The following is a 14,417-nucleotide window of genomic DNA, read 5'->3' as shown; positions in this document are numbered from 1 at the left end:
AATTTCTTCAGAAGGCATTCCTCCTCAGCTTTTTAGTTCTGCTAGTTGCTGCTCAGCTATTACGTGTTTTTATGAGTTTTGTTCCTTTGTATGTGTTCTGCCTTTTCTTTCTAGATGCGTTTATGTGCTATTATGTTTTCCTAATCCCAGCTGTTCTAAAATTTCATGATGACATTTCGGGGTTTCTTCGTTTGTTTATTGTGTCTGGCATACAGTTAACTTTCAATCTCAAGTCTTGTTCTTCAGTTTAGCAAGTTGTCAATATAATGTATCTTTGATAATTTTCTTCCCTCCATTTTGCTTTTCCTCTTTCAAAACCTCGTTGTTTTCATGGTGGTTCCTCTGGGCTGATCCTTTGTTTTGTTTTGTTTTTTTCCTACCTTCAATCCCACCTCCAATAGCGTTTAGTTTGTGAATAAGTTATGTGACGGTTTTGAAAATTGGAACGGTTATCCCTTGTTCGTGGACAAAAATGCTTGCTTTCATGCTCAATAATTTGGCTGCAGTTGGGCATTCGGCTAGTTCTTTCCAATACCCCTTTCATAATTATCCTCCCACTTTGCAAAAGAAAGTCAAAATCCTCATTGGATCCTGACCGTCACCGTGGTGCACTGTCTCAGAGTATTAAACCTTTAGAGGGCCAAATAAAGAGTCTTTGGAAATCATTTTACCTATGCTGCCTACCTCAATTAAGGTGCCATAAGAAATTGAATTCAGGGATTGTAGAACTGGATAATGTCCTCTTTTGTTTAGCAGACGTTACCCAATTATTATTATTAAAGTACATTGCTCCTGAGGGAAAGATCAGTAAAGGTAAAGAAAAGAAAATATCTGTAAAAAATGTAAGAGCAGGCTTATGGCAAGTATCCATGCCTCATCAATGTTTACCTATGTAAGCATGGGGATTCAGACAGGAGATAGTTGTTGCAGGTAAGTATTAAGGTGCTTACTGGAATTGAAAAATTAAGTCAGATAGAAATTAAGTCTGATGTGGGAAATCAGTTTGACACTGAGAAATAGATTTGCCCATTGGGTTATGACAGACATTTTCCATGAACAGAACAAGCTAACAAGTGAAATCTATATTCTAATAATTTAATGGAAATAGAGCACATAATAAGATAGAAGAGTTTTATTTCATATATGTGAAAATGCATAAAATTAATATTTCAATTCTCCCAACTCTGAGTATATCAGTTTAATCAATGTGCCTCTAAGTAAATGATTCGACAATTAATATTTTGTTAAGTCTTTGCAAAGCCTTTTTGCTCAGAAAATAAGTGAGAGAATGACTGTAACAACAGAATAACAATTCTGATGGATTATTAAGTTATTTTATGATTAATTTTTATGAGCTTTTGAGGTATAACTTGGAAATGATTCATGCAATTGAATGACATTGGTCCTCCTATTTCTATCTACTTATTAATAAAAACAAGATTTTCAAAACTTACATACATATTAGCAAAAAGTAATAATAGAATTTATGCCAAATACTGCTTTATCTTAGCAATAAGGAATATCCACCCATTAATTAATTGAAAAATAACTGCACATTTCTCATTGAGATATGTTCCTAAAATAAATACTTTTAAAGTTTGATAAAATAGATTTTATCAAGATTTGTAGGAGAAACTAAAAGATGGCTGACTAGATGCAGCTGGATTGTGCCCTTTTCTCATGGAGAAGAACCAAAATATTGAGTATCCTTCATACTTTGAACAGATGTTTTGAGAGAAAAAAAAACCCACAAAATTTGATGGAGGGGTGACAGAAGACACCATGATTAAGGAGGAAGGAAGTGGGGTTGCCTGCTCAGCATCGCTTGGCATCAGGACACTGCCCCTGGATGTGGACCAGACCCAAGGAAGGAATGAGTAAAGGAACCACAGAGCACCACTGCTGTGGACCTCTGAGATACTAGCTACAGGAGCTCGCATAACACAAACAGACCTTTGGCCTGGCAGAGGGAACTACCTGAAGAACATACAGACACTGCATGAATCTGCATAAAGCCCCAAAAGCTTCAGTGTGCTGGGCAACTGGAGCAAAATGTGACTCTGGTCACCTACCCACCCCAAAGTTCCGTGTCTTGATCTAAGTGGCTACCACTCCTGCTCTTTGCTGGCTGGGAGAGAGCAGGGCAAGGGTGTGCTCACGTGCCCGAGAGAGGCCTCATCACCATTGCCACAGGACTATGGTTACATTGGAATCATGAACCCCTATGCCTGATAGTCCCTTTCGAGACTGCTTGACTGGCCTTCTGCAGCAGATAGGGGTGGAGGGTCACAGCATATCCTTCATGGCTCCCCATGAGTGATTTGTTGGTGGCCTGGGAGCAGTTCATCCCCCTATCACAGCCAGTGCCTGACCTTGAGGGGCAAGAGGACAAATTCGATGCTCTTGTCCCAGGTCCCCAGGACTTGAACACGTTACCCAGAAGTACGGAGATGAGATCTATGACCTGATTTTTTTTGCATAAGCAGAGTCTCCACTGTCAAAACTCAGAGAAAAGTATGGTATGGGTTCATGTGGTGGTGGGGAGCTGGGTGTCCTTCCCTTGGTGAGACTGGATGGGGAAAGGTATGACCCGATAGCTACAGCTTCTGCCACAGGGTCTAGAACACCTGGAATACCTTGAAAATCTGGGCACAGAAGGCTTGTTGGGCTTGTTGCTGGGTATGCCCCAGCCCCCTGCTGGGTTGAAAACCCAGGGCTGCCCCTTTTCCTGTGAGTGGGTTCTATGGCACAGTAGAGGCACTTGTACTCTTCCCTGGAAGAGTGGCCCTGTGGCCTGAGAGCTTCCCCAGGGCCCCATCAAGGCTGGTGCTCGGATCAGCCCAGCTTGGCCTGTTCTAGCCACCTTAGCAGTAGAACTTGGGATGGGACCCCTGGGAACCCTACTCCCTGCACATTGCCAGAGACACTCCAGTACTTTCCTTGATCAACAAAGGTCAAGAAAAAATTTTGCTGCCAGTGCTGCAACTGTCTCTCACAGGCAAGTGCTACCTCCTGGCTGGGAGATCAATCTGTACGACTCATCACAATTTCTGCTGACATTATTGTACAGTACTCGACCAGCTTTTAACTGCAAGTGCTACCTCCTAGCAGGTAGGGTGAACCGCAGAACTTTATTTCCTGCTGACTGCAGAATGAGATCAACCTCCTGAGACCTCTACCTCCCCATTTCTGTAGTAGACAGTGTGCCTGACCGTACAAACACACATCACACTGATACTACAACTTACAAACAGCTAGCATTTAAGAAAAACCCTACACTAAGCCTATCTATAACCATGAAATTCAGACTGTTGGCCTCCCGAAAAAACAGAAACAAACCCAAAGGGCCCTACCCAACATATGTAATAGTCATACCCTCAAGGAGGTGGAAAAAAAATCCACCCAAATGAAAATACATTTAAAAATAAGAAGTGACAGCTTTGACAGATGAGAAGGAGCCAGCACAAGAACTATGAAGAAACAGAATATTGTGATATCCCCATCCCCAAAGAACCTCACTACTTTTAGCAATGGATTCTAACCGAAATGAAAACTTTGAAATGACAGAGAATTGAACATTTGGATTGTAAGAAAGTTCAATGAGATCCAAGAGAAAGTTGAAAACCTATACAAAGAAATCAGAAAAAAGAAAAAAAAAAAACAAAAAAAAAACCCTGCGGGAGAAGAAGAAAAAGTAAGACACTTGGAAAAAATAAGAAAAAACAAAAACAAAAAAAACCCAAAACAACAACAGCAACAAAAACCCAAAGCTAGCAGAATAAAAGAAGTAACAAAGATCAGAGTAGAAGTAAATGAAATTGAGACAAAAAAAAAAAAAAAAAAAAAAAAAACCTCAACAAAAATGACATAAAGGGTCAATAAAACAAAAAGTTGGTTTTTTTGAAGGGATAAGCAAAACCGATAGACTGTTGGCTACTTCCACCAAGAAAAAAAGAGAATATTCAAATAAGCACAGGCTGGGCATAGTGGCTCACACCTGTAACCCAGCACTTTGGGAGGCTGAGGTGGGAGGATAGCTTGAGCCTAGAAGTTCAAGACCAGTCTGGCAACATAGTGGGATCCTGTGTCTCAAATGGAGTCATTCATTCTTCTTCTACTGTTCTTATTTAATCTTCAGGTTACTTTTTCTACTACTTATAATCCAAATAACTGCCAGATGGGAATAAAATTTGGGCTTAAAAAATCATTCACATTTTATTTCTAAAATGAGAATGGGAAAATACTGTGAGAAGGAAATGAGTATATACAACAAACGAATATCATTTTTAAAATGTGTTTTTTCCTACATAAATGAGGCAGCACCAAGCATTCAGAAATGTATTTATTGATAACAAACTATTGTGTATATATATACTTTTGACTCAAAGTAGTTTCTTTTCATGGTTGTTCTTTTTAACATGTACCAAAGAGAAAGTAGTAAAAATAGCAGCAGATGGATCAGAGTGGTTGTCAATAAATGTTTTCTCCCAGGTCACTAATACACAATTGTAATGAAAAAAAAACCCCAAATATTTATGTATTTACACGTGACTCATCACCTGTGCTTAGGACCCTGTATGCACAAGATATTGCTGAACTGCTATATTTGCTACATATGGAACAATTAAGCTAGCAATAAGAAGTAGTTTATGCATGTATGCTGGCCTACATGGATATACCTCTTATGCAATTACTGCGGATTATCAACAAGGTTTGGTCTTGTCTTGTGATTATAATTCTATTAAATTACATTTAAATATAATAGACAGAATTTTGTTTTCTAATTAGTATTATTCCAAGAAATAATAGTACATATAGACCCCGTAAAAATAACATAACTTATGCAAAAGCAAACAAAAAATGCAATAAAAACTCTTATAATCTTACTTAGAAATTTCAGGTTTGGATTTAGGAATTAGCCTAATATCTCTCCTGATTCTTTGTTGTTGCTGTTGTTTTCAGGGGAGAGTGTGAACACAGTCCCCCACTACTATAAATTATGCAGTTAGATTTCCCACATTTGGGGAAATGGCAGAGGTCAGCACATCCGGCACGTAATGGATGAGACTCGCTCTGGGAAAACCACCTTTGTGATCAGGTAAGTACACTCTCCTGATTCTTACCATTCCCTCATTGTTGTGAGATTGTTTCTTTGAAGAAACTATTATCTTGAACTTATGAAACTCCTTTTATTTAAAACAAAAATTTGGAACTATCTCATATATGCCAGTCCTTGATCCCAACAGTATTGCTATGAATACTAGTTTTAGGTAGCATGTATTGAGTACTCTCTTTGTACCAGGCACTACGCTTAGCACTTCGTGTTTAATCCTCACAACTCTCTGAGGTAGGTAATAGTACTGTGCCCATTTTACAAGAGAGGGCTAGAAACCCAGGTTCATGGAAGGCAAAAGACACAGATGGGGATATTAATACACTGGCCTTCCTGAAATCCCAATTAGACTGTGAGCTCCTTAAAGTGTAGGGAGAAGAAGCAACGCCTTATGACATCTTAGTTACATTATGGTGCCGACCATGTAGAGGAAAGTAGGGAGGAGGAAGCTAAAATAGGACATTTTCCTGGGAGTTATGACAGTGGGCAATCCTAGATGTAGCAGGTGAGTCCCAGACCATAAAGTCTAATTCTCATATTTCAAACGAGCTAAGAGAAAAATCACATTTGTAAAGATGTTAGCATATAGAAATACTTTCACCAAAATGAGAGAGCACCAGGAGAATTAGGTGTTTAACTCACACCTAATTTCCCTGGGATGAAATTTAATTAATTAATGTCAATTTTATTTTTTATTGTGATGTATACCACTGAAGACCTAGGATTTTTTATTATAGTAAGGTAATTCTTTGGTCCTCCTATAAAGCTTCTTATTTCCCTTTAATGTTTCTTTTCCACTCACATGAATCTCTGTAAGGAAAAAGTTGTAGAAGGGAAGCAACAGAAGGCACTTAAATTTCTCTGAGGCAGAAAAGTTCGGAGTCTGAATTTCTGGTGTTTGTGGGCCAGTCAAAATAGTACGTAAGCACTTAAAAGTGGTCTTTGGGGTTTTTAATTTAAATCTTTGCCACTTTATTCTGTTAGTGAATGAGATCAGGAATAGTGATTTTATTAAATCACATATATCTCCTATAAAAATGTTAAGCGCCTTTACTGGTGTTAATGCCGCGCTTCCCAAAGGCCATCAGCATCCGAAGAAGAAGCATAGAAAAGCCACGCAGGAACCATTGTCCTGTTCTTGCCTTATTCAGAGACCTTATATTTTTGTCCAGAGTTCACAGTTTAGCACAAAGATGTCCTGAGTTATTTAAGCTCATTTTGACTGTATCCTGAAGTTCCAAGTGAAAATAGTTTATCCCAAATTGGCCCAAAGGAAAAATGAATCAAACTGAAAAGAAACAATTTCTTGTTGTTTGGACTGCTACGTTGCATATAAGTGAGCAGCTTTAGAAAACAAGGCAAATGTTCAGTGATTGTTTAATTTTTTGCACTTTTAAAGATAACTTTTTAAAAAGTGCTTTTCTTCAGTACACATTAAAGGAAACATAAAGATTGATCAGTGCTCCACTTGGTGGAGAAAACAGCCTGCAGATACGTTAGCACCCTGCTAAGCTTTTGGGACCCATCGGAACTGTATTTCCATAATTGTAAAATTGACTGTAAGCTAACGTCTGTTTAATCATCTATGACTCAGGCGTCCCCAAACTTTTTACACAGGGGGCCAGTTCACTGTCCCTCAGACCATTGGAGGGCCACCACATACTGTGCTCCTCTCACTGACCACCAATGAAAGAGGTGCCCCTTCCTGAAGTGTGGTGGGGGGCCGGATAAGTGGCCTCAGGGGGCTGTAGTTTGGGGACGCCTGATCTATGTATTTCCAATTTGCCTGTGTTGGCAAAGGCAGATTGATGGTGTACAATACATGTTAGTAATGGCCATAGAGTAGTTTGGATAGAGTCTGTATACCGCTAAGACATAGAAGGAAATGTCGAAGGAGGGGATTATTCTATGTTAGGAACATACTGTAAAGCAATCAGTCTTTCCAGGAAAACTAAATAGGGATTTTGATAAAGTCTCAAGTTGAACATTTATATGAAGTTTCAGAAGCCCACACTCAGGAATGGTCCAACCCTACCTTTTCAACTTATTTTGAGACGTAGTAATTCAGAAAACATTTTTAACAAACTGATCAATCCTCTACTTCAAATTTCCTTACGTTAGATTTGATTAAACGTCTTAGAAGTTTGAGGTAATATACAAAATGTCTGACTCATGATTGTTTGAGTACCTGTGAAAACCAGGCTGTGCTCAATTAAAAAGCAAAACAAACTGTAACTCAAAGCCTTGTTACAAAGAACAGAGCTAAGGATACTAGAACTACCTGCCTTTTAGTGTAACAAAATATGCTAGCCTTTTTGGTTTACTTAATTACAGTCTTACCATCAAAAATATATTCTATAACTTAAAAAAATACTTTTTTGGGTAACATTTGATGACATTTCTGATGAGAGCACATAAAAATAAAACAATACTTCAAGATGTAGATATAAAATGCTCAAGGAATCGTCATTTAAAAGCAGACAGTTCCCTTACTGTTGCTGTTCATGTCAAAAAGCAGGGTATTTTTTTTTAAAATTTTTTACACAGTCTCTGTAGCTCCTAGGAATTTCATTTCTATGGCAGCTTTTGGCCTGTGGGCTGAGCCACTCTTCTTTTGGAATTCTGCAGCAATTTCCTCAAAAGACTTTCCTTTGGTTTCTGGAACTTTAAAAAATGTAAACAGGGTAAAGGCCAGGAGCACTCCAGCAAAGAGGAAAAACACATAAGGTCCGCAGAAGTCCTGGAGAGAAGGCAAACACAGACTTCCAATTAGCAGTTGCTTGACCCCATCTTCTGTTCAGTACATTTGTGAAATATCAGGCTGCTTACCGCAATGTACTGGAAACACAGAGCTACAATGAAATTGCAGGTCCAGTTGCTGAAGGCAGCTATTGCTAAAGCAGCAGAACGGGGTCCTTGACTGAAAAACTCAGCCACCATGAACCAGGGGATCGGGCCCGGCCCAATTTCAAAGAAGCTGACAAAGAGGAAGATGGCTATCATGCTCACGTAACTCATCCAAGATAACTTATTCTGAGGAAAGAACAAAACAGGAACAATAGCGGGGCTGAGATCATCGCCTGCTGCTTCCTTTAGCTAAGTAGCCTCTGAGTTCAGAGGCAGGCATGCATCTTTTTCTAACGTATTTATGTTCAAGCAAGTACAAATTGTTCTAGTCTGAGACAAATTACTCTAGTCGGAATCATGCTTAACTCTTTAGATTTAGATTTCTTCTAAGGAAATCCTCTGGATTAGGGTTTTCCTGTGAAGGAGGCAGGGCAAGGATCCAGTGACCTTTGTTCCTACTCATACCAAGGTTGCTAGGCAAGATGTATAGCTTCCTGTGAAGTAGTGGATGAGAATGCCAGGCTGGCAGAGGTCCAGTACATGCCCAAGGCCGCCCAGGCAGCCATGTGGCAGAGTCAGCATTAAAATCCAGCTGGTGCTGAATCCAGAGCCTATGGTCTAACCATGGGCACACGGCCTCCCTGGATGACAATAGAATTTACATGCTGATATTCAGTCTCTAAATCCAAGAAACTAGTTCATCTTTTCTTTATATATCTCTGTTGTATTTTGTGCCGTTGCTCTGGGTTTATTTCCTAAGTCAATCTCAAATATTTTTGAATACAAAGCGCTTTAACCTGGAGCACAGAGCTGCCAGGTGCCATCATAGGGAAATGAAAAACTTCAGTGCAGGCACCAAACTTACCAGCAGTACAAGGCCTACGGACATGAAGATGGCACAGACAAACATCCCGCTCATTCCGATTAGAAAGAGAGAACGTCTCCCTGCCTTCTCCACAAGGAAGACCTAGGGCAGTTTGAAAGCATATTATCTCAGTGTTGTGAGTCACAACATATTGACCGTTTACTTAAATCATTTTTACTGCCAAAGAGGTCATTTTAATTTATACGACAGGTAGGAGGCAATTCACCATTCCATTTTACAGGAGTGAGATTGAGGTGGGCAGTGACTCTAGCCCCAGATGGCAGAGTGAGTCTCAGTGGACAGTGGGTCATGATCAACTATCTGCTTAATTTAGTCACATTGGTTTGTGACACAAAGAGGAAAAACACATAAGGTCCACAGAAGTCCTGGAGAGAAAGCAAACACAGACTTCCAATTAGCAATTCTTTGACCCTACCTTCTGTTCAGTAAATTTGTGAAATATTAGGCTGCTTACCACAATGCACTGGAATTATACAGATGGAACCAGAATGTTTCTATTCCAGAATTATCACTTTGGGTACAATATTCAGAGACTGTACCACTGGGGTCTCTCCCAATAGATTCCTTGTACATTCAAAATGTGAAAGTTCCACGTTTAAACGTGACATTAACTTATTTTCTGATAATTATCCTAAGTTATGATTAAAAGGATTTGCGCACTACTGATACCTGAGACAGTGCGACTGTTCAGGTGTCGACTATTCTCATCCAACTTTCTCACTGCTTAATAAAGTCCTATTTGACCACTCACCAGGCAACGTATGGAATTTGATTATTGTAGCAAAATAGGCCTGCATTTTTCTGGTATGCTTAATTGGACGCTGTGCTGGGAGTGAACTCTTCATTTTAAAAGTTAGGACTTTAAAAAGCAAAGGGTTAAAATGCTGTCTTATCTTAACTGAGGAAATATGTCATAGATTCCCTTTGCTTTATGGACTTTTGCATTCATGTTAAGATTTACAATTAGTCAAGACCAGAGTTTTTATACTCTTGCTTGATTCTTGGAATACTGCCAAGGCTGGTGAGTCATTCTCCTCCTTCTCTCCCACAAAACTCCCTGTCATAATTTCTCACCTTGGTGCCTTCGAGTAAATTGGCTAACTCGTCAGCCTATCAGTAAATCAATAGCAATCCGATGTCTTTAGTATAGTGAGCTCTGACTCTGAAGATATCTTAGAAACATTTCGCCCACAGTGAAAGTCTGTTTATCAGAGGCACACTCATATCGGAGTTTTAAATCACTTCAGATAGGCAGATAAGCAAAGAGCCCACATTTAATTATGGAGAAGGAAGTTGGAAAAAAACTTTTCTCAAGTTCATAACATTTCTCTCTGTATATTGACCATTTTATTATGATGTTCAAGACTGGCTTGGTGATACCATGTCAAGCTACCGTAAAATACAAGCATTTCTTTGGGAATAAGGTCCCTTATTATGAACTCTGAAACTGCATGTCTTGAATATTGAATTGGCATCTGTCCCTGATTCCTGGTGTGCACTCAGGATGCGTGTGACAAGGGGTGAGACTTGGTCATTGGCTGGAGATGTCTGCCCGGTTGGAACCCTCCTCTTTGTCCTAGTGCCTCACACAAATCCTGGGTGCCTGATTGGAATATGGTAGCCACTGCTTCTCTTTCAGTGTCTTCCTGCCCCCTAGATCCCTCCGTATTTCTTTCTGCTTTTTTTCAGAAGATTACAAACCTTTTCCTACTAGCCCATTAGTATGGAAGAAACTACAGGATGTGGAACACAGTTAGTACGGAGTTGGGAAAGTCTCTCTTCCCCAAAACAAATGGATGTTCTTCCAAGTTGGTGAAACATTAATATATTCGGTGCATATTCTTATTTGCATATTTTTGTTTGAAAGTACACACACAATTTTGTAACACTGGTTAGTTTTGGGGAGAGAAACTGGATGACTGAGGGACTATCCTTTTTATACTTTTTGAACTTTAAAACAGCATTTCAAAAGTTAATATAATTAAAATTTCTAAATGTGATCTGTAGTCCTGGAGGCTTAATGAATGATAAGGACTGATTTTTAAAGATTATGTCACTTCCCTGTTCAACAACTTTCACAGAATCAAAGGATGAACTCTAAAAAGGTATATTCAAAATAATTAGGACACTGTCTTAAATAAAACAATTCCTCCCACACCAGTGGGGTTGGGAGCAGGGGGCAAAAAATGAAATTTTACAGGGGTTTTCTCTTTAGATTTTTTCAGAATTTCGGATACCTAATCTTGACAACTTGATGCTTTACATAGAAAATCTTATTATACACAAAATGTTTTAATAATCTCTAGATTATAAAAATAGTTGAAAGATTTATAAAAAAAATATTCCAGGCAACCAAAGGGTGAATAGTCTCTTGGATTGAACTTCAGGAACAGGTCTTGATTGATTTAGAGTGGCTTTTTGGTTTGAACAGGTCTTTATCTCTAAAGGTATTTCTGCAGAACCATTGGTGTTTCATTATTACCTGTTTTTCCTGCTCTTTCCAAGGTCCAGCACTGTTTAATGTGGTCTGGACAAACTGCCTTTTGATCTGGGCAGCCAGGCTGTAATTTATTGATCACCCTGAGGTAATAGTTAAGAGTTCATGTGCAGAGAATGAAACACGTGACTAAATTATATTGAGTATAGTATTGTGACCGAAATGGAAAAGAATAAACTTTTTGATATTTTTATCTTGTTGAACAAAGACAAAAATAAGCTCAATGACTCCCATTCTACAGTGAATTACATTAGTTGGGGAGTTTTTGTCTTTGTTGTTGTTTACTTCTTAGATTATTATGTTAAATATTCCTGTTGTCAGGGTATCGATTCACTTCTTATATAAAGTTATTCGGTTTTAAAAGAGTATATGACCTCTTTTTTGTTGTTGGAAGAAAACAATAACATTTCTAGTTACTATGTCACTTCCCTTGTAATATCACACATACTGTCGTGCGTCACCAGAAGCCACAACCTTGTGAACTACTTGGAAGCTCTGCCCAATGGCTTAATACCATTTGCTGAATCTGTTTAACTTTATTTAAAGGCTTAAATGTCTGTTAGAAAGGGCCTTGTTTATTTATTCTTTTATGTTTCCCCCAAGACACGTGATAAGATAATTTCAACTATGTAAAAAGAGGAATCTAAGTAGACGAACCAGTATCAATAGAAATGCCAACCTGTCAGCTAATCCTGAGGGGTTTATGTACCAAGAAAAGAAGAAACCTAGGAACCTGCACAAGGAAGAAGTTCCCTGTGCCCCCACATGAATTAATAATTCACAAATGAATGACTAAATGGCATCCCAGCAGTGCAGAGAACCAGTGATTCACCTTCTGAGTTATGCCTAATCTCAGTGCAGTGGTTGGCTTATTCAAACAGGAAACTCTTCTCATGAATCACTTGGGTTTACATAGAGCATGTGAACAATAAGTCATTGATTGCTTTTAGATCCTCCCACCCCCCAATTTCTGGACCAAGGAACAAGTGGAGTGTTTATCTAGGGCATTGACTTACAGAGACAGCAGTGAAAACCAGGTTTACAGCGCCAACTCCAATGGTTGCATAAACAGGTTTGCTGATACCAGCCGTCTGAAAAATGCTGGTTGAGTAGTAAAAAATCTGCAAAGTAAAAACAGTTTAGCCTTAATCTTAATCCAAAAGTCTGGTACTGATGTGTTTAAAGCAAGAAATATTTTAGATTATTTTTAGTTGTTTCTATGACACCATGCTCCCTAGAACTTCCTACAGATTTTCTCCTTCCAAGGAATATAACCCTCAGCCTTCCTTTAGTGCTTAAAGCTTCTGATTGCTTAAATGTCCTCTTTATATTTAGCTGAAAACTCTGCTACCGCATATTCTTTATCTTTTTTATAATAACTTGAAATGTTTTGTTAAAGTATACTATTTACAGAAAAGTACACAGAAATATACAGTTCAATTAATTTTCACAAACTGAACGCACTTGTGTAACTAGCACCCAGCTCAAGAGATAAGTTCCAGCCCTCTGGAAACTTCTTACATGTCCCTGTATCATTTATCCAAAGGAAACTGCTCTTCCAATTTCTGACATCATAGATAAATTTTGCCTACTTTTGTACTTCATGTAAATGGAACCAAATAATATATATCATTTTGTGCTTGACACAGAAACTATTATGTCACCTTAACTAAATGAGGAACTATTTGTTATATAAGAAATTCACGGCCGGGCGCGGTGGCTCAAGCCTGTAATCCCAGCACTTTGGGAGGCCGAGGCAGGTGGATCACGAGGTCGAGAGATCGAGACCATCCTGGTCAACATGGTGAAACTCCGTCTCTACTAAAAGTGCAAAAAATTAGCTGGGCATGGTTGCACGTGCCTGTAATCCCAGCTACTCAGGAGGCTGAGGCAGGAGAATTGCCTGAGCCCAGGAGGCGGAGGTTGCGGTGAGCCGAGATCGCGCCATTGCACTCCAGCCTGGGTAACAAGAGCGAAACTCCGTCTCAAAAAAAAAAAAAAAAAAAAAAAAAAAAAAGAAATTCACCTAGGTTTGTCTTCATTAACTACAATTGAACAGTCAGGATGAGAATCAACCAAGCTTAAACCAAAATACCTAGCTGATACCTAAAGCAACACATAGCTGTATTCTCCAGACAACAAGATAGAATAATACTGTGTTAAAATCAGCCACAACTTTGGACCTTTATTCAACATCCTCTTAGTGAGAATCATCCTTATTATGTGTTGTGCACATTATCATTACCATGTAGTACTTCATTGTATTAATATGCCACGATTACTACTATTCTACTATTGATGAGTATTTAGGTAGCTGCCATTCCTAAATGCATAATTTACTATCCATTAGGCTGTCAGAAATCCTAAATTCAATACTCAATTCTAGAAGCCACTTGCAACTTAGTTTTTTTGTGGTGGTGGGGCGGGTATAATTATTCTTTTTCCCTCCTTTTATTTATTATGATTTTTGCCATTTGTCTTCAGCTTAATATTAAATAGACATATAATACCACTGATTGTTGACATTTTTAAAAATTGTAATTTTAGAAAACTTTTGAAGCAAAGCAAAAGTTAATGCTCACTCAATACATGTGTATTGTAGCAAGACACATGATGCCAACATTTTAAAATGTCTTTTAGCTGTTGATTATGAATAGTGATAATGAATAGTGATTATGAATAGTGCTGCTAGGAACATTCTAGTACAGTCTTTTTGGTGGAATATGTATGCATTTATAATTAGGAATAGAATTGCTGGACCATGGTGTAGGCATATGCTCAACTTTGATAGATATTGCCAAACAAAAACTATTGGCAAACAGTTTTTGAAAGAGGTTATGACAATTTTACAGTCTCATCAGCATGTATAAGAATTCTAGTTGCCATTGCCTGTAATCCAAAAAATTTCACTAGTCTCCGTACATATGGATAAATGTTGTTCACCATCTAGTAGCCTTTTAAAATTTAGTTATGTGTATATATTTGTAATAGCCTTCTGGGTCATTCTGTTATCCATCATCCTTTGTCACTGCTTCCCCACCTAACATGTCCCATTGCTGGTGCCTCTTTCCGAA

At 38.6% G+C, this 14,417-nt stretch overlaps 1 protein-coding gene and 1 non-coding gene across 4 annotated transcripts in view; both read right to left on the bottom strand.

Moving 5' to 3' along the window:
- Window positions 1-4,325: 4,325 nt before the first annotated feature.
- The window catches only part of SLC2A2 (solute carrier family 2 member 2), a 34,480-nt gene continuing 24,388 nt past the window's right edge, over window positions 4,326-14,417 (bottom strand). For all 3 annotated transcript variants that reach the window (XM_003925095.4, XM_074405440.1, XM_074405441.1), the window contains 4 exons: window positions 12,360-12,464; window positions 8,826-8,927; window positions 7,943-8,146; window positions 4,326-7,853 (listed from right to left, as the gene is read on the bottom strand). In XM_003925095.4, the coding sequence (XP_003925144.1) occupies window positions 7,653-7,853; window positions 7,943-8,146; window positions 8,826-8,927; window positions 12,360-12,464 (612 nt within the window). In that variant the 3' untranslated portion in view covers window positions 4,326-7,652. The remainder of the gene's footprint in view (window positions 7,854-7,942; window positions 8,147-8,825; window positions 8,928-12,359; window positions 12,465-14,417) is intronic.
- Window positions 4,960-5,123, bottom strand: LOC120368385 (U1 spliceosomal RNA). Its single transcript, XR_005582539.1, has one exon. It is a non-coding gene; the product is annotated as a U1 spliceosomal RNA (small nuclear RNA).

The sequence above is a fragment of the Saimiri boliviensis genome, chromosome 9 (genome assembly GCF_048565385.1).
Source record: "Saimiri boliviensis isolate mSaiBol1 chromosome 9, mSaiBol1.pri, whole genome shotgun sequence".
NCBI lineage: Eukaryota > Metazoa > Chordata > Mammalia > Primates > Cebidae > Saimiri > Saimiri boliviensis.
The sequence above is the reverse complement of the archived record's forward strand: the minus strand, read 5'-3'. Positions and strand labels throughout refer to the sequence as shown.